We start from the raw sequence: 27,227 nt of genomic DNA, 5'->3' as shown, positions 1-27,227 counted from the left end.
GGACTGTGAAGGGACATGAGGGACTCTGGGAGGTGACGGTCATGCTATCTCGAGTGTGGCCACGTTTTCATGGGCATAGACACACATCCAAAGTTACCAAAAGGTACAGCCGAAACATGGGCAGTTTGTTGTATATCAATTATACCTCCATAAGGCTGTTTTTAAAAACCACCAAGCAGGCTGTAGGAAGCTCAGACTGGAAACAGACGCAAAGGAGACGGGTGCGACACCTCGCTGACCTGGCCATTAAGTAAACCACGTGCCAGCTGCAACAGGGGCTGTGACAGGAGGCAGCCGACGGCTTTCAGCAGAAGGGACGGTGGAGGCTGGTGAAGCTAAAACAAGGCTGGCTTGGGCAGGACACCTGGCTCGTGCTGTAGGAGTGTCCTGTTCCTCCCTCCAAGGCCGTCTGGTCCTGCTCCTCTGCCCCAGCACAGCATTACCCCGCGAGCACGGGCTTGTCTCACTTCATTTCTCGTCACCGTGACCTGCTCCCATCCTCCTCCCCAGCCTGCTGTGTCTCACTTTTCTTTGTTAACGCGGCCTTGCAAAATGAGTGTTAATCACACTTATTTAATTCACGCATGGGCTATGTTTTCATATCTCATTCTGGTTCCTACTTTCTCACCCATCACGGTTGCTATGGATACTAATAGCTGCATCCTTCTCCCTGGTGTGGGGTCGCTGCTGGGTTCAACCTGCTCACTCTCCCAATGCTGCGCCAGCCAGCCGGGTGGCTTCCCAAAAATGTCACAATGACTAGCCTCAAAATGTCCCCTATGGGCTCTTGAGACTTTCTTTGTAATATAAGCAATACTCAGGTCATAAGCAGATTTAACTTGACTGTTCTCTTGTTACATTCGTTCCTCAATGTTTGCTAGAAAAACAATTGTTAGCACACACAATTGTTATCTTGAAAGCATCTTGGTTCAGGGTGGGGTGGAAAGGTGTACATCAGTTGCAAAACTCTGGTAGGGTTGCCCAAATTAGCAAATAAAAATACAGGATGCCTGGTTAAATTGGAATTTCAGATAAGCAACAAATACTTTCTTAGTATAAGTATGTCCCAAATAGTACATGGGATACAGTTAAACTAAATTTAAGCAGGCATCCTGTATTTTATCTGACAACCCTACCTCCAATCTAACATTTTAAATTCAAGATTGTATGACCTTCTCAGATAAGGGAACAAAACCATAGAATCAGCATTACGTGTCAAAACTGGGAAAACTCCACAAAGGCCTGGCTGGAAGTGATGAAATATATTTCAGAAGTCCATACAACAAAATTACAATAAACATTTATTAAGCTGTAATTTTCACAATATCTTCATTCTGTTCTGAAATCAGTCTACAAATATCGCTACATAACACCAAAGCCAGTTATTTAATAAATAACAGGAATGTATGTATCACTTTGCAAAAAAAATAAGCCTTATACATTTATGTCTATATATGATATTTGTAGAATCAGTTTTCGGAGGCTCACGGGACTACAGTGTGGACATACCACATACACACACACCCCACTATATTAAAATCAAATGGGTTTATCGTATGTGTCCAATTAAATGCTATATCAAAGTCATAACCAGGCACACAAAATAGGAACTGAATCAGGAGTGTACTGACAATGGGTACCGTACCTCACATATGATTTCCAAGTTAAGAAGAAGGAAACTGCTTTGTTGGATGTGAAGTGAGCGTGAGTTGCCATCACCATCACAAGAAATCGATTTAATTACACGGTATTCAGAGATTTAACACACATGCAGATATGAAATGGACACTACAGGAAAACCTTTTAATCTGCAAGAAGACATTAGCACATATGGTCAATAACACCACTAGCTGCCACAGGTTTTCAGTAGACAATGCAAGTGACAATCAGCTTTTTATGACGCCACAAAGGAAAAGCTGGTCCTGGTGTATCTGTTACGTATCAAGGAATCATGGCAGAGCAAAGCACAGAATTCAGTATGCTGAACAAAGTCTGTGTATGTCAGATACTGGACATCACACCGATGTCTGTCCAGTGCTAATTTTAAGGGTACTGTTAGAGGAGCAAAAGTCCAACTACTACAATGGCCATCAACAAGACTTTGCAGACTAGTAATACATTATTAAAAAAATTAAGTTGTGGGAGGATTGACACCTTCAGGTCTTAGGAATTCCTTTTAATTTGAGCTAGCTGGATGCTGAGAGCTGGCGTTGGCTAAGCCAGCCAATTCAGAACCCAGCAGGGGGACGTTATCGGGCATCAACCCATAAGGCAGATGTCGTTCAGCAAAAGCATCTTAAGAAGCAGGAAGCACGGAAATGAAGCCACTGAGGAGTCCCACTAGGGACCAGGTGTATACACTATGCTTTAGAGTCTGCACTGGCTATTTCACATGTCGTTCCTAATCTGTCGGTAAAGCAGCTGACTCAGACAGACTGACAGTCAAAGTGGTTTCCGTCTTCCCCTCAAGCCAGTCCTCCTGGGTGTGCAAAAGTCACGACCTGTATGTTTAACACTTCGTACCCAATAGGGGATGTCCCCAGCCAGTTACTTCCCACCACCAGTCAGAAAGGCATGGTCCCAGTTCCCCTCTCTGCTTCCTGACCCTGCTTGTGGCAGCATTCAGGCAGCCCTGTGTGGCACTCTGTGTCTCTCATCTTCAGGGAACTGTATTAAAAACCTTCTTTCAATGGTATTATGCCCTACATGCTATCACTCAGTCACCTTTGTAAATTGAGACCCCAGACCAGCTTTCAAGAAATTCTATTGGTGCTGTACTTTGTTCCCAGAAATGATAAGGCGTATCACAGCAACGTGAAGCAAAAGAAACCCAGGGGGCAGGTAATGCTACTGGTATCAGAAAATATATTTATGGAAGGCTTACGTGCCATGAAAGAATCTCTGCCAGTCACGGAAGAGACCACTGTAAACACTGATCCCAAAATATCCCCCCAAATCCAGTAATTTAGAGACTGTGGGTCCTTTTTCTTTTCTGGACTATTTTCTGCTCTTGGTATTTACTGTGATACTGATGTACTGGGAAATTAACACTGATTAAGATATTTTAAAAACCGACTCTTAATTATAACAGATCCACGTTCTCACCAGGATGTTTTTGTATCACATTTAATTAAGTGCTGCACTAAGATATTCTACAGCCCTAAAGATATAAAAAAGGCTTCTCGTCAAGGTATGAGATATGGTACAAAAATACATTTTTCCACGTACAAAAGAGAAAAAAGAGAGACGGGTGGGAGTGGCAGCGGGACGCCAAATACCCTATAAGCTTCTGTGGAATGGAGAAAGAAAAAAAAATCCCTAACGATTTGAGGTAAGGACTATGCCCAAACAAAAGTCAAATTTCTGCATTAAAAAGCAAGAGTCATTCCAACCTAACATCTAGGGACTTCTATCAGAATTTCCCACAAGCTTCTATCCTGAAGTGCTACTCCTAATTAAGTGAGGCTCTTTCATTAAAAATAAAGACACCTCTCACTTGAGTGTATCGAACTGTAAAATGGGCTTCAGAGTCTACACTCAGCCAGTTCGGTAAAAACGCTGCAAAGTCCCGATAGCAATTTTCAGTGGATGCTTGTACAGTCTTGGTCCACTACTGCCCACATTCGTGTGCTGCCCTCGATTTACTGGACATTAACATGGCCTTCCTGCCTGGATCTCCATCCAGCCTGGGGACCTTCAGGTGTCAGGTGTGAGGGTGAGATGGGGAATGGAGTGGCTGTGAGACCCGAACCGGTGAGAGTTTAAGACTTAAAAGCTTTGTGTGGAATATGCCAACCCCACCTCCTACGCCCCCACCCCTACCCGTCAACAGAAGCAAAGTAATGTTTTAGTACATAAGCATGCCCAGTGCACAAAAGCCAAATGCACACGTAACAGGAAAGGACGGTGACAATGACCTCCCTAGAGTCATTTGTTCCCAGTGCTAGAACAGATTCATCCACAAGGATCTAAATGACAAAAAAGGGCAGTTTCAATCCAGAAACCACAGGTTTCAAATGCCCATGGATGACGATTTGCTGAGCAAATCCTAGAGAACAGGTACGCATTCCAGAAAGTGAGTGCTGGGTCCCGTGAGGTGCACTTTCAAAAGAGAAGTTTCATAAACATCCTCAGAAACATCTGCTTCCGTGTTCCAGATACTTCCAACCAAAAATAAAACGTGACAGAAACAGGGCACAAGAGTGGGCAGACAGCCGAGTTATGCCCAATGTGGTACCGGGACCAGAAGGTCTTGGTTCTACACGATCGGGCAGGCAGAGATCTCTGCAAATGTGCATACCGGGGCCCTGGGTGGGGGCTGCCAGGGCACAGCGGTGGGCAGGGAAGGGCTGTGGAGACAGTCATGACCCTGCGGCAGCCTTCAAAAGTGAGTTCTGCAGCAGCTGCCTTAGCTTGCCCGGTTTCCTGGTGCTTGCCAACACCCTTGGGGGGTCCTAGGCAGGGGGCGTTTCCACCAGCCCCAGATCCAAGCCTTGTAAAACTCCCCTGTTCAGGCCCCCCACAGCTGTCTGCCCTGCATGTACTTCTCTCTGCCCCTAGAGACCACCTAAAATGAGGACGCTGCAGATTTCAGACAGAGAACACCTAACCTGTGTATTGTAGACATTTCAGGAAAAACAATTCAGATCTTCTCCCAGGCTTGTTTACGCTGCGGATTGTTCCTGAGACGCTTTCTAAGCAGCAACAGACTTGAAAATGTTATTAGCTGCTATGATTTGTTTTCCTTCTAAGGTCCCGAGTCAACCAAAAACAAAAATGCAATAAACAAACAAAACACCCGTGAGAGCTCATCTTTCCTATATAGGCCTAGCTGGCAAACAGTGAAATTGGGACATCAAAAGGTTCCTGGGTGAGCCTGGACGCCTACCCAGACAGCTCCTAACGTCTGACCCCAAAGACATTTCTTCACCCCGTCCTTGAGCTTTTCCTTCACAAAACATTGAGGTTAAAATTCATCCAAGCACAGACGGGGGGGAGGGAGGGGGATATCAGGTTTCCTACAAATAATGACTTCTTCACTTAGAAATCTAATCGACGGCAGCTTGGCTCGCGTCACTATGATCCAAGAGACATTTAGTTTCCACGTCAAGCCCAACCATCTACATTCATAAGTGACAACATTCATCAGCTCGGTCCACATCAACCAAAAATAACATAAAATGAAGCTCACCATTTTGGAACATGAAAATAACGCACAGACCTCACCCAGTAATCCCTACACTGTGAAAAGAAACCTTAACTTTGCTAAACATGTCCAATTAGCATATGCTTCCCCTCCACGTAAAGTTTTAATAAACTTGACTCGGGTCTGCCTTTATTAAAAAACCTTACAAAAGATGTATTTAAATGCTTGAAAAAATTAACTTTATGCTCTATGCAGATAAACTTCTCTGACTGTACAGCTAATATGGTTATATCCTTTGTTTAAAAAATATTTCTTCCGCTAATGACACTTCGTAGGGAGTTCTACGTAAACGAGCTCACCGTTCCCCTTGGAACGCATCCTACGAGTTTGCCTGTGGCCGGAAATACCCTCACCAAGCGCCACTCTCTTGTTCAGGAATGTTTATTAAGATTGTTTGGGGTTTGGTGTTCTTTTTTTCTTTTTTCTTTTCTGTTTTCTGAGAGAGGGCGCTGGTGTGAGGGGACCCGGCCGGCTGGCTGATTGTCACTTGCTGTTGGCGCGGTCGAGACTTTCCAGCACCCGGTTGAGGCGGATGCTTAGCAGTCGGACCTGATTCTCCAGGTGCTCCAGCTTCTCCTCCACGCTGGGGCTGTTGGGGACGCCACGCCAGTAGAAGCCCATGGGCCCAGTCATGAAGTAGACGGCCACCACGAAGCACAGGGGCAGGATGGCGTTCTCCGGCTCCCCCTCGTACTTGTGCAGGATGTACACGCAGGACATGGAAAACAGGATGACCCGAAACACCCAGAAGAAGCGGCCAAACGCCACGTGCAGGATGCTGAAGGTGAAGCCCAAGGTCAGAGACAAGAACCAGTAGGCCAGGAGGACCACACCGACCAGCAGAAGGGCACGGGTTGGGCTGCTGGCCACCGAGGCGGGGTTGAAATACTGGGACAGGTTCGAGACTGCAGAACAGAAAAGAGGGACAGTGGCTGGTTATATGGAGTCAGGGGTTTCCCGACAAGGTGGGGGCGGGGGGGCAGCAGAGCTCATGTGCTGGGCATCTGCAAAAGCCCAAGGAACTAAGCTGCTTCAGTGACCTTCAGACTACCCTAGCAAAATACAGAGCATGCCTGTCAGCCTGCCTGCTGTATCATGGGTTCAAAACACCTGTCATGGCGGGGCAGAGCCTGCAAACTCTCCCTTGACTTCCTCCCTTCCTGTCTTCCAAATAACAAATGCCCAGTTTCAGGCTGGGCACACGGCTGCCCAGGACAAAGGCCTGTCCCAGTCTCCCTAACAGCTACATGGCTAAGCTTTGGTCAGGGAGAGGGAAGAGGAAATGTTCTGTGGGCTTCAAGGGGCTTTTCCTGAAAGTAGCAGGACTGTGCCCTTTACCTCTTCTTCTTCTGCCTGCTGGAATGTGGATGCGAAGGTAGGAGTGGGAGCAGCTGTCTTGGGCCATGAGGGAAGAAAAGTCACCTATCGGGGAGCAATAAGATGGAAGGTGCCTGGGTCCTGAGGACCACGTGCTGCAAAGCTACCTACCCGCCTAACCACCTACCTGTGAATTCTCACATAAGAGAAACAAGTGTCCATCTTGTTTAAGTTGCTATTATTAGGGGTTTTTTACTCACAGCCAAATCTAATCGTAACTGGTACCCACACATGAAGTTCCATCCTAAGCCTGGAGTGAAATGGAGAAGTTGCGTCTTCTGTGTGCCCAACTTAAGAAAATTTTCAAACAGAAAAGTTAAAATAACAGTAAAATACTTCTATTGAAACCACCTAGGTTTAACAATTGTGTTTCATCTCTCTAGTCACATCTTTTTTTTTTACCAAACCATTTGACACATGTACACATCATACTTTAGCACGCTTTGCCCCCCGTTTTATTGAGATATAATGGACGTACAGTACTGCAGAAGGCAAGGCGTGCAGCATGATGGCGTGACTTACATATATTGTGACATGATGACCGTAAGTTTAGATAACATCCGTCACATCATATAGATGCCAAAAAGGCAAAAAAACGATTGTTTTTCTTGTCCTGAGGACTCTTAGGATCTAGTACTCACTTAACAACTTTCCAATGTCCAATGTATCACACAGCAGTGTTAACAATGGTCACCACGTTGTACATTACATCCCCAGGACTTATTTCTATTTCAGCTGGAAGTTTGTACCTTTTGACCACCCTCATCCAATTCCCCCACACCCCATCCCGTCTCTGATAACCACAAATCTGATCTTTTTCTACGAGTTTTTTTTTTTTTTTTAAGAGTCCACATATAAATGAGAACATACAGTATTTGTCTTTCTCAGTCTGATGCCCGCCACCGGGATTTCCTTCTTGTTATGTCTGAATAATATTCCATTGTGCTCTATATATCACAACTGCGTTATCCATTCATCTGCCGGTGGACACGTAGGGTGTTTCCATGTCTTGGCTATTGGGAATAACGCTGCAGGGAACATGGGGGCGCAGACATCTCTTCCACATACTGATTTTATTTCCTTTGGATGTATATCCAGAAGGATTGCTGGCTCATAGCGTATTCTATTTTTAACTTTTTGAGGCTCCTGCATACTGTTTTCTATTGTGGCTGTGCCAATTTACAATCCCACCCACAGTAACCAGGGTTCCCTTTTCTCCACATCCTCATCAGCATTTGTCATCTTTTTGAAAAGAGCCATTCCAACAGCTGTGAGGTGGTATCTCACTGTGGTTTTGATTTGCATTTCCCTGATGATGTGTGATATTGAACAGCACCTTTTCACGTACCTGTTGGCCATTCATTACGGTCTTTGGGAAAATATCTATTCAGGTCCTTTGCCCATTTTTAAATTGGATTATTTGGCTTTTTGTTATTGCATATTATGAGTTCTTTATATATTTTGGATGTTAACCCCTTAACAGGTATACGGGTTACAAATATTTTTTCCTATTCCATAGGTTCTTTACATTTTCTTGATTCTTTCTTTTGCTGCGCAGAAGCCTTTTAATTTGATGTAGTTCCACTTGTTTATTTTTGCTTTTGGTGTCAAATCTAAAAAATCATCACCAAGACCAACATCAAGGAGATTACCACCTATGTTTTCTTCTAGGAGTTTTATGGTTTCTGTTCTTACATTAAGTCTTTAATCCATTTTGAGTTGATTTTTGTGAGTGGTGTAAGATAGGGGTCTAGTTTCACTCTTTTACATGTGAATTTCCAATTTTATTGCAGAGACTATCTTTTCTCCATCGAGTATTCTTGGCTCCCGTGTCAAATATTAGTTGACCATGTATGCATGGGTTTGTTTCTGGGCTCTCAATTCTGTTCCTCTGGTCTGCCTGTCTGTTTTTATGCCACTACCATTCTGTTTTGATTCCTAGATCCTGAAATCAGGATATGTGATGCCTCCTGCTTTGTTCTTCTTTCCCGGGACGACTTTGGCTTATCAGGGTCTTTTGTAGTTCCAGATAAATTTTAGGATTTTTTCTACTTCCGTGAAAAATACCATTGGAAGCTTGATAAGGATTGCATTGAATCGATAGGTGCTTTGGGTAACATGGACATTTCAACAATATTAATTATTCCAATTCATTAACACAGGATACTTTTCCATTTATTTGTGTCTTCTTCGATTTCTTTCATTTATGTCTTACCGTTTTCAGAGTACAGAGCTTTAACCTCCTTGGCTAAGTTTATTCCTAAGTATTTTATTGTTTTTGATGTTACAAATGGGATGCTTTTATTTCTCTTTCAGATAATGCATTGTTAGTGTATAGAAATGCTACTGACTTTTATATGTAAATTTTGTACCCTGCAACTTTACTGAATTCATTGATTAGATCTAACAGTTTGGGTGATTTTGTATACATAAAATCATGTCATCTGCAAATAGGGACAGTTTTACTTCTTCCTTTCTAATTCTGATGCCTTCCACCTTTTAAGAATAAAGATAATATTTCCCTCAACACCCAGGACCCATGATACTACGATCGCACCTAAGAATATTAAATTCCATAATATCATTCACACTCCCCCAGTTATCCAGGAATATATTTACTATATCTGTTCTCCCCCAGCCAGGACCCAATCACGGTTCTGTGCTGCATGTGGCCATGGGGCGTCAGTCTTCTTTAATCTAGAAGAGTCCCATGACACGGACCTTCTGAAGACTGGTTTGTCCAGCCTCATTTTCTTGCAGAAAGACCTACATTCTGGAATTGTCTGATTGTCTCCTTATGGTGTCAGTTCCCATGCTCAAGAGGAGTTACCTGCTACGTGCATTTAACTTACACCAACAGCTCTCAAACTTGAGTGTGTGTCCCAGAAAACCCTGAAGGGCTTATGAACACAGGCAGCTGGGCCCCACCCCAAGACATCGATTCCGTAGGTCAGGGCTGGGCCAGGCAATCTGCACCGTTTACAAGTTTCTGGGACGCTGTTGCTGCAGCCGCTGGTGTGAGGGCCTCACTTTCAGATCTACTGGCCAACGCACAACCTACTCTGTGCACGAGGGGAAGAGCAGGGCATGGGTGATGTGGGATGTGACGATGTGGGGTGGGTAAGTGTGGACTCAGAGCACGCATGAGATGAAACGTCTGGAACCTGGGACTTCCCAGTCTCTAAATGCATCTGCAGTATGAATGTTTTGCACCCTCCCCCCAACCCCAAAAGTGGTCAGACTGCCGTGCACAAGCTGGCCACTGCGCCTGGGGCCCAACCTCGCAAACAGCAACCTTCTCCTGGGCTGAAGCCACAGGGGCCCCCAGGACTCCCCGAAAGCCAGATGACAGGTTGCTTCGTGGTGCCTTCAGAGGCATCGGAGCACTTTGACTAGTGGTTTCGACTTTGGAGCTGACTTTCAAACTTAATTCCTGCAGAGGATGAGACTAAACCAATATTTATATGTATGAGTTCTGTCTATTTATATTTACATAGTAGAAACTAAAACCAATTTTTAATAAATTCTTAACTTTAAAATTTTTTTCTTTGTGATTTTGTACTTTAATACACCTCATACTTTCAGGCTAATTTTTCTTAAAGCTTTTTAAAAAATAGACAAATTTTCAAATGTGTTTTAAGTTCAAAGCAAAATTAAGCAAAAGGTATAAATTTTAAACATTGCTATTATTAACTAGTTTAAAAATAACAATGAACCCATTGAAGGTTAACACAAATAATATATTTTTCATAAAAAATAACTGTTTCCCAAAACAAACAACAAAAACCATAGCAAGAATAATGGCACTGTTTTGCATTTTTGCAAATCTCGTTAATCTGGCTTGTTAGGAGAGAGTTGGGTTCTCAACCTGTTTTTCAATTCACAGAAATAGAATGCCAGCTGTCAATGTGGAACACGTATTAATTTTAACTTTTCTAGAAGCCTCATTAAAAAAGGCAAAAAGAAACAGGTAAAATGAATGTTAAAATATTTAACCCAACATATTCAAAATATTATCCACATGTAATGGATATAAAAAAATTATTGAAGCATGTGTTGAATACCTGGTCTCACTGAAACATGTTGCTAGAAAAAGGGACCCCCCAGGGTTCCTCAGAGCATACTTTGAGAAGTATGGTGGACTATATGTCCAAAGCCACATAACATGTACTATCATGTTATCCAGGGGCTAAGACAGGTGATGAGCAGGTACAGGGTCACCTGGGGGAAATCCTGGCCTGGAGGTGAGAACGCTAACCTGCGGGCCACAATTCAACGACTTAAGTAGAAACAGCTGCTTCAGTCAAGGGACGTGGTAAGAAGCAACCTTGCTCCCTAGATGTCCTAAAAGTCCTAAAGAGAACAAGAGCAACTCGGGGTGTTCTGCCCTAGAGCAAACAGGGACTGCATTCATTTCCTGGGGCTGCCATAACAAAGTGCCACAAGCTGAGGAATGGACACTCTCCCCGTTCTGGAGGCCGACGTCTGAGACCGACGTGTGTGTGGGGGCGTTCCTTCTGGGGTCTCTGCCTCTGCGCAGTTCCAGGCCTCGCCCAGCTCCTGGTGGTTAGTAATCCTCGGCATTGTCGCATCACCCTGATGACTGCCTTATGTTCATGTGGCTTCTCCCTGTGTGTCTCTGGGTGCAAATGTCCCCTTCTTATGAGGTCACCACCAGTCTTACTGGATCAGGGGGCCACCCTACTCCAGTATGACCTCATCTTAACTAATGACATCTGCAATGACCCTATTTCCAAATAAGGTCACATTCTGAGGTCCTGGGAGTTAAAACTTTGACGTATGAGTTTTAGGGGGACACATTCAACCTTGTTAACCATTCAAAGAAAACTGGACGTTTTGGTGGCAGACTTGTCCTCAGCTTGACCTGGCTTTATGTCACTGCTCATCTTTAGAGTCCCCAGGATGGAGGAGGGGAAAGCTGGCTCTGGGCAGGGACGGACACAGGCGGCCTCTGCACAGAGAACTGAGAACTGCGTGACTTATGTTTTGGAGCAGAGCCTCTTCATAAGCCATCAAGGGTCACTGGGTATTTCCTGTGGACGAGGCACTGTTCTGGCCGCTCTGCATGAATTGTCATTCAATCCTCACAATGTGCTGCTGACAAGACACGTAGCATTTTCCACATGGGGACTCGGGCACAGAGAGTGACTGGCGCAGGGTCCCACAAGTAGGACAGGACAGAGCTGGAGGAGCTCCGACGCAGGGAGTCACAGCAGCATTTTGTCAGAAGTGGCCTCAGAGGCTTCAGAGAAAGCAAAAACTTAATGAAGATGGGAGACTTACACTCACCCTTCTGACACCTAGCCACGTGCTCTATGTCCCAGCAGTGTCCTGAGCCAGCAGACATGGAGTGGGGCTCGAGCCATGCTGGCCATGGGAGTAGCCACAGGCCTGGAGATGTGGTGAGTTTCATTTGAGATGCGCTGTGTTGTCATGCAAGGTCTTAGCTCCCGTTCCTTGCACAAGAATGCAGGACATGGGGAGGCCAAAAAGGAACAACAACGGAGCCATAGATAGGGGAGTCATACCACTATATTCTCGATGGCGGCTGGTCGAGACAGAAGCAAACATCCACCAGTACCCCAATGAGGGGTCTTATTGCACCCCAGTCTCGCTGGCAGCTGGGCAAGACACAGGAAGTAGGATAAACATGATCCACAATCCACAATCTGCTTGCTAACCGCACTTGCTAGCAGCAATCCGCCATCCGCTTCTCTGCCAACCAAACACCCACCCAACCCCCTAGCGTAGCCACGGCAGTTCTATTAGTGGCTAATGGCTAACTGGTTACAGCTGATGGCCACCCAGCCACAGCGGATGGCCATCTGATTACAGCTGATAGCCATCTAAGAACCGAGCCAGCACCTTTCCACGTGAGGCCGAGAGCCTAGAAACTGCTCTCTGGGACTCTGTCCCCACATGTCAAATACAGACTGGATTTCGAAGACATAATCCCCCTACCCCCACAACGTAAGATGCCTCATTAATCACTTTCCATGTTGATGACAAGTTGAGATGGCAATATTTTGGATCTGTTGGGCTAACCAAAATTTGTTATTAAAATTCATTTCACCGGTTTCTTTTTCCTTTTAATGTGACAGATAGAACGTTTCACATTACATGGGTGGCTGGCATTCCATTCCCATCAGATTGCGCTGGGCTAAGAAGTCTCCATTTTAACCATCACCCTGGAACATTCTGAAGAAGGAAATTAGAGGATTGCCCTCAAGGAAAGATTTCGTAGCAGCACATGCAACTGGGGAGTAGTTTCCAGCAAAGTCTTTTACACACTTAGACTTGTAAGCATAAGACACAACTTCCAAAGGCCTTCAGATGCTCTGAAGCTTATGCATCAAATAAAAGGGGAAAAACCCTGTTGCAGAAGCGAATTCTTCACCTGGGAACAGGCAGGAACACAAGCATTTCTGGCCTCGTGGTTCTGCCAGAGAGCGGCTCTGTTCTGGTCCGCTCCGTGTAGTCAGAAGGCTGCCTCTGCTCTGGAGTGGGCAGTCTGGTGGTACTGAGCCCTTGACCTGTGGAATCTGAGGAATCTGACGCTATCTCCATGTAGATCGTGTCAGAATTGAGTTAAATCTGTGGAACGCCTGGTCAGCGTCCGAGGAGAATTGAGGTCACTGGTTGGTGGAGTGGAAAACACACGCATTGCAGAGAGCGGTTGGTCTATTTCCTGGTAAGTGTGGCTCACTGGGCCTTGACAGTTTGTACAAACAGTATGGTTTATGCTGACCTTCAGGGAAGTCTGGAATTTTGGTCCGTGCCAGGCAGAGGGTGCCTTGGTGACCAGCCCCCGATAAACACCCTGGGTGCTGAGTCTCTGATGGGCTTCCCTGCTACACGACACTTCACATGTGTTGTCACAGCTCGCTGCTGGTGAATTAAGAGCATCCGGTGTGACTTCGCTGGGAGAAGACTCTGGAAGCTGGAGCCCGGTCTCCTCTGGACTTCACCCCAGGTGCCTTTTTGCTTTGCCGACTGTGCTTTGTGTCCTTATGCTGGAGTGGAATGAACCACAGCCGTTGAGTACGACCCCAGGCAGTGTCGGGGGGGTCTTCCTAGAGTCACTGTGTCTGGCGTGGTCTTGGGGACCCTGACACAGGAGGCTGCTGCAGACTTCCTGGAGAGAGAGGTGGCAGCCTGGACCCGGGCTGTGTTCTTGACTTCAGCAGCTCCCGCAGCGGTCCTCCTGATTCTTGGAACAGGGTTAGCAACAGCTGGCAGGCCAGGTCGGCTGTGGCTGGGGACACCTGTGGCCTCTTCAGACCCTCTGATGATTCCGGGAGCACCCCACTCTCCATATTCAATCTCTTTCTGTGTAAGTAACTGGAGTAGTTTGCCACAGATCCCAACCACCCAGAGAAGCCACCTCTGGTCCGTGCAGTTTGCCAGGGGGCAGACGAGTTGGCACTCTCCACTGGCACCTTATCCTAAGTAGCCTCTGTGACTCTCAGCTTTGACAGCCCATTTGTGTATGCAACTATTACAATAAGAAATCTTCATTCACATCATCGCTGCCCCCACCCCCGCAAGGTGTGTCATCTACCACTCACCATGGGTGCCGGTTCCACACTTGGAGAACCACCAGAATAAAACAGCACCTTGAATGAATCCCGCGCCCCCAACTACCCCCCTCACCTACCGTCAAGGCCAAGTACATCCAAGATATCCGTCCAAACTTTCCATATTGTTTCCACAAACATATCCACTCCCAGCACGAACCTCTCGGTCAGCCTGGTCAAGAACTGCAGAGACAAGAGAAGGGTCATCACTACCTCGGTCCACGTTGCCTTCTCCCTAGTCCAGCCAAGCCCATCAGTTTATAGTTCAGGGGGAAAACAGCGGACCTGATCATGGTCACACTAGGAGTAGCCAAGTAGCTCAGGGGACTGACTTAGCTTGGACCAACTGCCGGTGGGCCAAGAACTGAGAGAAATTCGGTCCAACCTCCCTTCTGCAGGCCAAGTGATGTCCCCTGGGAGATGGGAGCGCTCCCAGAGACATTTTGCTCCACATCCCATTTCTCCTGCAGCCTTCTGCTGACCTTTTTGTCAAGGTCTCCGCTTTCCTCTGCCTGACTTCTCATTTTTATTTATTTTTAATGTCTTAAATGTATTTTTCTTTTAGAGTTGACATGCGATATTATATTCATTACAGGAGTACAGCATAGTAGTCAGACATTTATATAGCTTACGAAGTGATCCCTCCCGCCCCCCATAAGCCTGGTACCGACCTGGCAATGCATGATTATTACAATATTATTGACTATATTCCCTATGCGGGGCTTTACATCCCCTGTGACTAGGACTGGCAGTTTGTACTTCAGATTTCTCATTTGTAAATGTGGGAGTTTACGCCTCTGATCTATTTCACCAGGAGGTGAGGCGATGCGACAAGGGAGTAGCTCTGAAAGGCTGACAGGGGAGAAAGGTGGTTCTCACACGTAGGCTGTATCCATGGAAATGATAGAGACCCACGCCTTCTCCGGCTTTAGGCACCAGGGTCTGGGAGGTCTTTATTAGCTCTACAGGTGATTTGGGAGAATCACAGGGCTAGAGTAATATGAATATGAGGTGTAGCCTCGTTTCACATTATTATTATTTTTTTTCCCATGGCTTACTTTTATTTTTTATTATAAAAATTCATACAAAAGTTTTAAGAATCCTTATTTTTTTGAATAGTTGATATTCTGTACATATGGCACAAAACCCAAAGCTACAAATGGGAATTTGGTGAAAAGTAAGCCTCCCATCTCACTCCCCACACCCCAAATCCCTTTCTGGAGGGCACCACTGTTAGCACTCACTTCTGTAGTCTCCCTTGGATGCACTGGGTGAATAATGGCACAAACCAATATTTTTTCCACAAATAATAGCATACGTGTGCAATTCTGCAGTTTTTCTCTGTAACACTCTGCCTTGGTGATTACTCAACCTCAGCCTGTATAGAGCTGCCTCGTTCTTTTTAAAGATGGTATTTAACCAATCCCCTGCTGATGGACACCTAAGTTGTTCCCAACCTGCACTATTACAGCCAATGGGACCCTGTACACATTCCCTTTGGCTCACATGTGGAGGATAAATGCCTCAAGAGTAAATTGGCTACAGCATTTTAAATTGGATATCCTGGGTGGAATGTGCGTCTAGGACAGAGGAAGAAGGAGGGGCAGGGCTGGCCCAGTGGCTCAGGCGGTTAGAGCTCCGTGCTCCTAACTCGGTTCGATTCCCACATGGGCCAGTGGGCTCTCAACCACAAGGTTGCCAGTTCAATCCCTCGAGTCCCGCAAGGGATGGTGGGCTCTGCCCCCTGCAACTAAGGTTGAACACGGCACCTTGAGCTGAGCTGCCTCCCGGATGGCTCAGTTGGTTGGAGCACAGGCTCTCAACCACAAGGTTGCCAGTTCAATTCCTCGACTCCCGCAAGGGATGGTGGGCAGCGCCCCCTGCAATTAAAATTGAACACGGCACCTTGAGCTGAGCTGCCGCTGAGCTCCCAGATGGCTCAGTTGGTTGGAGCGCATCCTCTCAACCACAAGGTTGCCGGTTCGACTCCCACAAGGGATGGTGGGCTGTGCCCCCTGCAACTAGCAACGGCAACTGGACCTGGAGCTGAGCTGCGCCCTCCACAACTAAGACTGAAAGAACAACTTGAAGCTGAACAGAACCCTCCACAACTAAGATTGAAAGGACAACAACTTGACTTGGAAAAAAGAGGCCTGGAAGTACACACTGTTCCCCAATAAAGTCCTGTTAAAAAAAAAAAAAAAAAAAGGAGGGGCAGGGTTGAATCAGCAAACAGGAGAGCAGTGGAGCCCAGCAATCTCCGTGTTGGCACTGTGGCTTGGCTGAGTGTGCCCGGCGCTGGGAGCTTAACTGCCAGGGTTCAATACCCAGAGTAAGAGGCCTCTTACTTGGTAGGTTGGCTATGGGTATGTTGTATGTATTCTTAAGATCTCCAAGTCTTCAGCTGACAAATGGAGGTAACAGCACTTGCCCCATCTGGTTATTAGAGCATTAAATAATCAGCCTTAGGTAATGGCACTAACCGAATCTCTATGTTTAAAGACCACGTAGCTATCAGCTGATGGGGAATAAACAAAACTTGGTATAGTCATGCAATGGGATATTATTTGGCCATAATGCTCCAAACATGGATGAACCTTGAAAACATTATGAAGAAGCCAGACACAAAGACCACACGTCGTATAATTCCTTCTGTATGAAATGTCCAAAAAGGGCAAGTCCATAATCAAAACACAGGTCAGTGGTTCCCAGGGGCTGGGGAGGGGGTGATAGCTAGTGTACAGGATTTCTTTTTGGGGGTGGTGAAAATGTTCTTACGTGGACTATGGTGATGGCTGCACAGCTCTATATAGTACGAGCATCCATCGAATTGTACACTTTAAATGGGTGAATTGTATGGTACGTGAATTAGACCTCCATAAAGCTGCTAGTAAAAACAACGGAAGGGTTAAACAAAATAATGGGCGAGTTGATTTAAAAAACAAACAAAAAAAAGACGTCCAAAGACTATGTGGAGAATGCCAGAAAGTATACATGTCAGAGAGAAGAGAGGTGACTACCCCTCTCTTTGGGGGTTTGGGGGCGGGGAAGAGGGGTTGGGAGAACGTACCTTCACCCAGATACAGGGCACACTGGTGTTGGTTTAGTTATAATTCTTTGTTGTTGTTGTTGTTGTTAAAGAGCTTTATTGACAGATCATTTACATTTAGAATATTTACCAGGTTTGTACAATCATCACTGTAATGTAATTCGAGAACAATTTCAGCACCACAAAAGAAGCCTTGCACACATGAGTAGTCACTCTCCATCCCTCCTCCTCCCAACCCGGCAACCACTAATCTCCTGTCTGTCTCTACGGGTTTGCTTTTCCCGGACTTTCCACACAAATGGAATCATACAATACGTGACCTTTTGTATCTGGCTTCTCTCACTCAGAATAACATTTCCAAGGTTCACCTGTGTTGTTGCAGGAATCACAACTCAATTTTTCTTCACTGCCAAATACCATTCCATGTTACGGACATATTACATTTTGTTTCTTCTGTCATCATTCTTTAAAGTATGTACACTTTGCACATGTGTGTCAATAGATAGCAATTTTTAGAATGTATTCAAATGAAGGAATAAGGAAAGGGGTCTGCACCAAGGCTTTTGTGAGAAAAGGATATCGAGCCTTTAAAATGGCCCCAACTCCTCCGAAATGGTGTGAGGAGGCAGTTCTTTGGGAAGGAAGAGACATTCCTGCTCACGCTGCTAAACCTCTCTGTGCCTCAGTTTTCGCAGCTGTAAAATGGGACGGAGAGAGGACTCCCCATCAGAACCTGTACAGACCTCAGCCCGGGGCCAGCACACAGTGCAGGCCCCCATAGTGGGGCTGCTGGGGTTGTTTCTGTCAGACCCATGAATGGTGGGGGGGCCCCCTAACCCTGGCGCTCCCAACAAGGACGAAAGCCCGACCTCCACTCCAAACTAATATGTCTTAGATTAAAAATACTATTCCAGGTTAACAATGTTTCTGAGGGGGGGATAGATACAACAAGAATGGCGTAGGGGGTTGGGTGAATGGGTTGAAAGAGGGAAAGGGATTAACAAGTACAAGCTGGTAGTTACAAAACAGTCACGGGAGGTGAAGTACAGCGCAGGGAGTATGGTCAATAACACTGCAACATGTCGGGTGTCCGGTGGGGACTATAGGCTTACTGGGGGATCACTTCCCACGTTGTACAAATGTCGATCCACTGTGCTGTGCACTAATATAATACTGTCTGTCAACTCTAATTGAAAACTTTTAAAAATTGGTTTTAAATGGAAGAAAGTTGATCAATGGAAGTGCTGCGTGATGAGGACAGGGGTTCAGTCTACGCTTCTTTCTCCCTTTGTGTGTGTTGGACAATTTTCAGGATGAAAAGTTAAAACAAGGGAGATTCAGGTGAACAAACCGAGGGGGCTTGGGGTCGTGGGTGTGGAAGGGGACAAAACTCCTCACACTCCGGGACTTCATCACCCCTCCCCTTGCAGCCAGAGGCCTGGGCACCCACCTCCAGACGGCTTCCTGCCCCAGGAGAATCAGGCCATAAGGGCAAGTACATCTTGGGTAAGTCAGGGCTGCCAGGGTACCTGCAGCTCAGAGGAACACAATGAAATGCAAGATCACCCGGACCCAAAGGGCTGGAACGTGTGCAGTTCATGAGGGAATTACAAAGGGGAAAAAGAGGGCCGAAGGGCCATGAGCTTCCACCAGAGATCAAAGGCACGGGACAAGCTGGCACCCCGTGCCCTGATGTGCTTCCACCGCAACCCAAACCTCTTCTGCAGAATTCTCCCTAGAACTGTGTGCTCTCACTATTTTCTCTCCACCCCGAGGAAGCAATCAGACAGTACCCCCTGTGGGACACTGCAAAAGACACTGGCCGGTCAAAGCCACAGTGAGATACCACATCAGCCCCAGGAGGAGGGCCAGTGTCAAAGACAGACAGTAACAAGTGTTGGCGAGCATGAGGAGGAACCGGAAGCCTCACACCCTGCCGGTGGGAACGTGAAACCGTGCAGCTCCACGGAGGTTCCCTGAAACATGAGAGCTACCATATGCCCCAGCAATTCCACTGCTGGTCTACCCCGAAGGACTGAAAACGTGTGTTTGCAAAAGAACTTGCGCATGAATGCACATAGCAGTGTCACAGGAAGTGGAAATGACCCAGGTGTCTATCAACCAATGAATGGATAAATAAGAAGCCATAAGAGAAAATGAGGTGCTGACACACGCTACACCAAAGGTGAACCTTGAAAACACAACGCTGAGTGAAAGAAGCCAGATGCAAAAGACCACAGTGTGATTCCATCGATATGCAATGTCCAGAATAGTTAAATCTGTAGCCACAGAAAGTAGATTACGAGCTGCCAGGGGCTGGGAGCAAAGGGGAGTCCCTGCTAACTGGGGCATGGAGTTTCTTTTTGGGGTGATAAAAGTGTTCTAAAATTGGGATGAGGGTTGCACAACTCTCTGAATATACTAAAAAGCACTGAACTTTTGATGCATGAATGGTATGGTATCTGAATTATAACAGCTAACAAAGCTGTTACAAAAAAAAAGACAAAAATGTCAAAGTCATAAATGCTTCCTGCATCCTCGAAAAAGTGAGGGAACTTTGACAGGCTAAAAAAGATTAGAGAGATGGGAAAACCAAACGCAATGAGCAATTCTTGATTGCAAGTTGGAATTTTAAAAAAGCTACAAAGGAAATGTGAATACGGACTGTATATTACAAAATTTTATTGTACTAAATTGAAGTTTCTTGGAGGGGACGACGGTATTGCAGTTCTGTAGGAGGAAGTGTCATGATGTGTGCAACTGACTTTGAAATGGTTCAGTGAAAAACTGTGTGTGTGTGTGTGCTGTGTGTGTAGAGAAAAAGCAACACAATTGCGGGAAAATGTGAACAACCGATGAACCTAGGTGAAGACTTCATAGCTGTTCCTTACTCTAGTCTCTCAATTTTTCAGTACTTTGAAATTTTTCAAAATAAAAAGTTAAAGGAAACATTATTTTGGTTGTGGTGATGTTTTCATGGGTATATGCCTATGTCAAACAACTTACCAACGTGTCCACTTTTGTCCCACTTTAAATATGTGCAGTCTGTTGAAGTGTAAGGTCAATTACACCCCCATGAAGCCGGTAAAACGTTGGTGGGAAAAAAACAAAAGAGTAGAAAGTGATTTTGCTGAAAAGATTTTTCTTGCAAACAGCCAAAAATGCAAACAAAAAACCCTAACAGTTTGATAGAAAAATGGCAAAGAAAACAAAAGGCAATTTCTCAGAAAAGAAAATGCCAATAAGATTCTGAGTCAGGGAGAAGACCATCTATCTCAAACACAAAAGCCAAAAAGTTTAATGATACTCTTTGTAGGACCAGGTTTGGGGACCAGCCAGCCCTCACGTGTGTTTGATGCGAGTAACTAGAATAAGCAATTCTGATAAACAATTCAGTAGTCTCTCTCAATATTAGAAGTGCATGTGGAACTATGTGTATAGGACACAAGCAGATAAAACGAATTGATGTCATCAGAAGTCGGGAGAGTGGTTATCTTGAGGCAGAGATGGCTGAACAATCCATTTCTAGTTCCCCAAGCTAGTCACACGGGTGCTTAGGGCGTGACCATTCGTTCCACTGATGAGGCACGAAAGTGCACTGGTTATATTTCAATTAAAAATGTTTCAAATGCACAGGCCCTTTGATTCAGCAATTCCATTTCTAACAATTTACACATGAATTTGTCTATGGTCACACACACACACACACACACACACACACACACATCTGTAAAGAGAGGTCTTTATTGCAGCCTTGTTTGAGTGGCAAAAGACAGCAAACTAACAAAACGCCTACCATTCCACCATTAGGTGTGGGTGAAATTATGGTACATCCTTACAATAATTTGCTCTTTGCAGCGCTCCAAAAAGAAGGAAGCAAGACGTTATGTACTGATAAGGTCTGATCTCCAAAGTTTAATTGAAAAAGGAGGTACAGAACAGCATACATAGTGTAAAACAAACAGAAAACCAACAACGGATCTACAAGTATATACCTATATGCTTATCTAGACTTTGAACATCTGGCTGCTTCTGGGCAGGAGAACGGGAGAGGGGGTCAGAGGCAGCAGGCAGATTATTTTCCTAACTTTTGAACTATTTGAAATGGTATTCCATGAAATTATGGCCTTATTTTTTTAAAAAGACCTAGAAATGTTAAGATTCTTTAAAAAAGAAAAAAAACTAAACTAAAACAAAAGCAAAGGAGCAAGAAAAGAAAAACACCAGCTCTCAGCTTGGCATTCAGATGTTCCCACCATATCAGTCCTGCTGGATTTTTTTTCCCCTGGGCTCCCCATGATCCAGAACTCAATGCAGCCACCTGGGAACGTTGCCACCAACCTTGTCCCAGATCTTCCCTTCCCTGCCAACCCATTTTCCCAGACTCAACTCATGCCCCTTCCTCCAGGCAGGACACCTGGACTCCGTCCTGTTGGCTTTCTGCAATGCCTTTTTTGCACATGATTGAGTCTACTTTGTTAACCCCTGGGTCCAGCGTGATGCATGTCTCCTTTTCTCCCTGGCTCTGTTGCAGCCATGCAACGACCCACACTGGCTCTCCCCCGCACCAAGCCCGTTTCCACCACAGGGCCTTTGCACGTGCTGTTCTCGCTCCCTGGGATGCTCTGTCCCTCCTGCTCTTTCTCACTCAGCTCACTTCCCCTCCATTATTTCCAGTTCTGCAGGGGCTATGAGGGTGGACGTGCCCAGCTATCTACCACTGATTCGCTTTCCTTGTCTGTAAAACAGGGGTGACAACAGAACCTCTATCTTAGAACCGTGCCAGACACATGAGAAGCTTAAACAAAGATTATCCACCATTATTATTACACCATCCTGTTTCGTTTCTTTAATGGCACCTATCCCGCTGAAATAATCTTGTTTCATTTATTTTTTACTTACTTACAGCCTGTCCCATGAAAGCTTCCCAAGAAGGGACATTTTGTCTGGCTCGTGCTCCACAGAGTAGGTGCTTAAGAAATTTTTAAAAATTGTTGTAAAATACATATAACATCAAATCGGCCATTTAAACCATTTGAAAGTGTACAACCCAGTGGCATTATGTACATTCACAATGCTGTGCTGTCGTCACTACTATCTAGTTCCGGAACATTTGCATCCCTGTTAATTTAGTAGTCACTCCCCTGCCTTCTCCCCTGAGCAACCACTAATCTGCTTTCTGTCTCTATGGACTTGCCTATTCTGGACATTTCATATCAATGAAATCATACAATATGTGGCCTTTTGTATCCCTTTTTTTTTTTTTTTGAAGGTTCATCTGTGTATCATGTACTAGTACTTCACTTAACACATACCTGCAGCATGTGTCAATACTTCGTTCTTTTTATGGCTGCACAATATTCCACTGCATGGACAGAACAGTTTGTTTATCCATTCATCGGCTGCTAGATATTTGGGTTGTTTCACTTTTTGGCTAATGTGAAAAGTGCTGCTGTGAGCACTCGCGTACAAATTGCTTAATAACTGTTAAATGAATTAATGAATACATCACTCTCCTAGCAGATGAATCCCTTTCTTATGTAAATATCTTCAACCATTAACTAAACACTATTCAGTGCCTGGTATTATACATCCAGACTAATCACATTTAACCCCCAATTTATCTCCTTTGCACAAAAGGGACACAGAGACGTTAAGCAACTGGCCCAAAGTCACAGAGCTAGTGAGAAGCAGAGCTGGGATTCAAACCTACATCTACTCGTCAGCAAGGCCCATGCTCCAAACCATAAGGTCGTGGGTTTATTTTAGACAAGTCCTAGATTAGAAAATAAGGTGTTTCTTTAAACATGGGTCGAACTTCACAACCCACCAAGCAGCTCTGGCTCTAATTAGTAAACCCACGCGCGATGAAAACTATAGTTGCTAACTGACCCAGTTTTCTTTTCACTAAGATTAACAAAACGACCTAACCAAGCCTGGATGGTCTGGGCTACACTCAGCTGGAAGTAAGTCAGGTCAACCTCATTCTACGTGTTGTACCAATTGAAGAAACCAAGAAGGGTCACGAGGCAGGAAGACCGGTGAGGGTATTAGGATGGACTCTCGGCCCACTCTGCCTGGGTTCAAGTCCTGGTTCTGCCACTCAGCCAGACGTGAAGCCAGTCACTTCACCACCCCATGCCTCAGTTTCCCCACCTGTAAAATGGAAACGGTAACAGTACTTACCCCATGGGATTGTTCTAAGGATTAAATGAGTTACTCTAACGATGAAAGTACTTTGCGCTTTTTAAGGAACAGAAGATAGTATTACCATCATCTCTGTTGGAGGCACAAACCCTGGTTGACCCCTAAAAGAGTTCTTCGGACCTCCAGATTCTCCGATGCTTTGCCAGAATACCGCTGTCTTATTGATCCCAGCCCAGAAGATAAGCCCTTGCACGTCGGCATTGGAATTCATGTCCGTGAACCTCAGACTCTCACACAGAACCCTCAGCTGACACATTGCTTCTTTCTGCTTATCCTGCACAGAGAAGTCAGACTTCCTTCTGCTCTAAAACAAATGCTTTCTGCTCTCCAATCGCCCAGGGCACGCAGACTCACCTTGTTCACATCCTCTACCACCAACAAAGAGTTCTCTCCTCCAGAACCCACAGCCTCCCCGAGAGGCACCCACACACCCACAGGAGAGGACGGTCAGACGTTCCTTTCCCCAACAAATTAACCTCTTTCATTTCATCCAGTAAGAATATCCAGCCCGTCTGATTTGGGTTTCAAGGTTCTTTTTTCCCCCTCCATCTCAAGCACCAGAAAACGTTTTTGAACCCTGAAGGTCCTTCCAGCAGGGCTCAGCAATGCTGATTTGTACCCTTGCTAGGGTGGAACTGCCAAGAGCAGCTGATACCAATATCAACTCAGCCATTCCTCTGGCCCACCACTTACAATCACAGCCTCTTACTGAAGGGGGTGGTATTATCCCTATTTAACAGGATAAAGAAACTGAGGCTCAAAGAAGGGAAACCACTTTCCTAAAGCCATCCGGCATGTAAGTAGTAAAGCCAGAACTTGAAGCCAAATAACAGAGCCCAAACTTCAACCCAAACTTCTCTCCATTCCAAAACGCCAGGACCAGCGCAAAGGAATAAGAGGAGGGCAAGAGCAGTGCTCAAGGACCCACATTACCACGTGCAACTGTCCCCCATTTCCTTCCCCTTTCTGGGGCGCTACTGGTGGCCCTGTGGCCCGAACGGCGTGCCTATCCCACCCAGCTCCAGCGGACCACGCGTGGAGTGGGGAGCCTCCCTGAGCTCCTTCTGAGGTCTCAACACCCCCTCAGGGGGCTGCAGGCTCCTAAACAGCTTCACAGTGAACAAAACGCTGCAAGTAAAAGGCCTGGCACACAGTAGGCGCTCAGGAGGGTTAATGAGCCAGGTTGCTAAAGCAACAGAACAGTCCGCATCGTTCCCTTTCTTTTCTTGTAAATTAAAAAAAGAAAGAAAGAAAGAAAGAAGCCTAAACATCTTAAAAGCCAGAGGAGGGCCTAAGATGCTCAGGGGAAGAGCGCAGCAGCGTGGGTAGAGGGCGTAAGCGGGCAGGGCGCCCCCTGGGCACCCAGCACGGTGCCTGGCTCATAGTAGGTGTTCATTCAAACGTGTTGAATGAATGAATGAGAGGCGCGGTCGGCGTCAGCGCTCCCCAGGAGAAGCCTGGCCGCGCCGCCCTAGGGGGCAAGGTCCAAGGAGAAGTGCAGCGTGGAACAGACGGCGCCCCGCGGCTTTGCACCCTGGCTCCAAGCCGGAACCGGCCACCAGAGCCGACACTGGCCAGGCAGGCCTCGGGGCGCAGGCCGGCCACCCCCGTCCCCGGAATGGGCACCCCTCTTCCCCGCCGCGGAGGCCGCGCACGGCCCAGGCCGGCCTCGGCGCCAGGTGCGCGGCGGCCGGGGCAAGGTGACCGCGGGCGCGGGCCCGACACCCACCTTCTGAGCGATGCGCACGTTGTCCTCGCCGAACAGGCTGCTGACGCTCTGCGAGAAGGTGTTGACAGTGCGGCGGTAGCTGTTCTTCTCGGTGCCGCCTCGGCCCCGCGCCGCCTGCGCGCCGGGGGCCAGCAGCCCGAGCAGCAGCGGCAGCAGCAGCAGGAGCCCAGCCCGGGCCTGGGGCCCACCCGAGGCGCGTGCTCCCATCCTAGGGCCGGCGGGATGCGGGGGTCAGGGAGCAGGGTGAGGGCCCTACAGAGGGACGCCGCGGCTCCGGCGGGGACCGCGCGCCGCGCTTGTGCCCGCCGCTGCCGCTGCTGCGCCACCTGCCCCGCCCCGCGCGCAAAGGCGCGACGGCCCTGCCCACGCCTGGCCCCGCCCCTAGACGCGGGGACCAGCCATCGACCTGGCCGGAGCCGGCGGGACTGGGTTGAGGTTGCTTTGTCTCCCCGCACCCACCCTCCAGAAGCCCTCCCTGACCTGGTGAGGTTTTAATCTTTTTCTAAAAATAATTTTTATTTTTAACTTTTCCGTAAAATGCAACCAAACCGTGACTGGAAAACTTGCCACAGCCTCAACAAAGATAAATGACTGCAATTGATTGGAAAACATGAAATAGATATACACATATATGAATCACTGAACTTAATGGTGCCCAATAATTGGCCACCGTTGCCCATGGCAACGGCACCAGCTCATTCATTAATTCTGAAATGTTTAAATAAAGGGAAAGCATCTAGCATCCTTCTTGCCCTTACTGGAAGAACTGTATTTCACTCAGAGTCACAAAATAGTTGAGGAAAAGTTCTTTTTAGAAAAGTCCAGCTAGTAAATGAGGAAGGAGTGACATAATTAGAAAATTTTTGCAGCCCGTAATGAAATGATAGGTCCAGGCGACGATCATCCAGAGATTAAAACCAAGAGTTAGTGGGGAACTGGATACTGGAGGGGCCAAGTTGTGCAGCCCTGGACCCACCAATCTGTAGAAGGAAGTACCAGCGCCACCTATGATGGATTCCTGCCAAAACCCTTTGAGCCATAACCTGATCTGGCCCCTAAATCTAACGAACAGTTTACCGGAAATACGGGGGATGGAGAAAAAAAGCAGAAGCAGCAGAAGCAGTCAGCCAAATCCAGAATGGGGAGTACTGTACAGGACCAACGATCCAGTTTCTTCGACAAGTGAATGGTATAAAAAGTGAAGGGAGGGGAGGATTATTGGTTTTAAACGACGTAAGAGCCATAATAACCAAATGCAATGCAGGGGCCTGTTTGCATCCTAAATCAAATAAACCGTGTCTAACCAGACATTTTTGAGACAGCTTGCAAAATAAAACTTAATTTTTGCCAACCCAAAGAGTGAAAAATTGTATCTTATTTTTCTGGATTCCTGGTAAGGTTTCCAGTATACTTTTTAAATATTTATTGGCCATGTATTTTATCTTCATTTTTTAAAGTAAACTTTTAAATTTAAGAATAGCATACAAGCAAAAATACACAAATCATAAGGTGTCTCGCTATGAATTTAAACAACACCCAGGTAATTGACAAGACAGGTATGGGATAGTAACCAGGACACAGATGGAGAAATGGAACATTACCAGCTTCCCAGAAAGGCTCCGTTTGTCCTCTCCCATTGACTAGCCCCTTCCAAAATTTAAGGGATTCGTTTTGCCTGTTTTTTAACTTTATGTAAATGGGATCACAATACGATCTTTTCTGATTGGCCTCTTTTGTTCAACATTATATTTATGAGATCCATGTTGTGTATATGTCTTTTTCTTCTTCCTTTATAGAATGTTCTTTATCTTTTCTAAAGATAATGTTTTGGTATATAATATTTTAGAGGAAAATGTACTATTACCTACTTAATAATTTAAAAATGGACACATTTTATTTAATAAACATATTTAAAGAAGAAACTGGATCACTATCATCCTAAAGAATGAAAACACAAGTTTGATATGTTAATTATACTTTTTTCCAAAAACCATTTAAATTAATATATAACTTCAGAAAAGTGTTCATATGTGTGCTACCTAAATTTTTATGCACCAACTG

At 46.0% G+C, this 27,227-nt stretch overlaps 1 protein-coding gene across 2 annotated transcripts; it reads right to left on the bottom strand.

Annotated features, from left to right (window-relative positions):
* Window positions 1-1,288: 1,288 nt before the first annotated feature.
* Window positions 1,289-25,510, bottom strand: BRI3BP (BRI3 binding protein). 2 transcript variants are annotated; one of them, XM_088801088.1, is made up of 4 exons: window positions 25,167-25,452; window positions 14,262-14,364; window positions 6,545-6,628; window positions 5,572-6,111 (listed from the first exon to the last, which is right to left on the bottom strand). In XM_088801088.1, the coding sequence occupies exons 1-4, from the start codon at window positions 25,371-25,373 to the stop codon at window positions 5,690-5,692; spliced, it is 816 nt and encodes a 271-aa protein (XP_088657214.1). In that variant the 5' UTR covers window positions 25,374-25,452; the 3' UTR covers window positions 5,572-5,689. The 2 variants fall into 2 exon arrangements, with proteins under 2 accessions (XP_019604344.1, XP_088657214.1); XM_019748785.3 differs by lacking the exon at window positions 6,545-6,628 and having other exon boundaries at window positions 1,289-6,111; window positions 25,167-25,510.
* Window positions 25,511-27,227: the final 1,717 nt, after the last annotated feature.

The sequence above is a fragment of the Rhinolophus sinicus genome, chromosome 9 (assembly GCF_057876585.1).
Source record: "Rhinolophus sinicus isolate RSI-liver-muscle chromosome 9, RSI-T2T, whole genome shotgun sequence".
Taxonomy (NCBI): domain Eukaryota; kingdom Metazoa; phylum Chordata; class Mammalia; order Chiroptera; family Rhinolophidae; genus Rhinolophus; species Rhinolophus sinicus.
The sequence above is the reverse complement of the archived record's forward strand: the minus strand, read 5'-3'. Positions and strand labels throughout refer to the sequence as shown.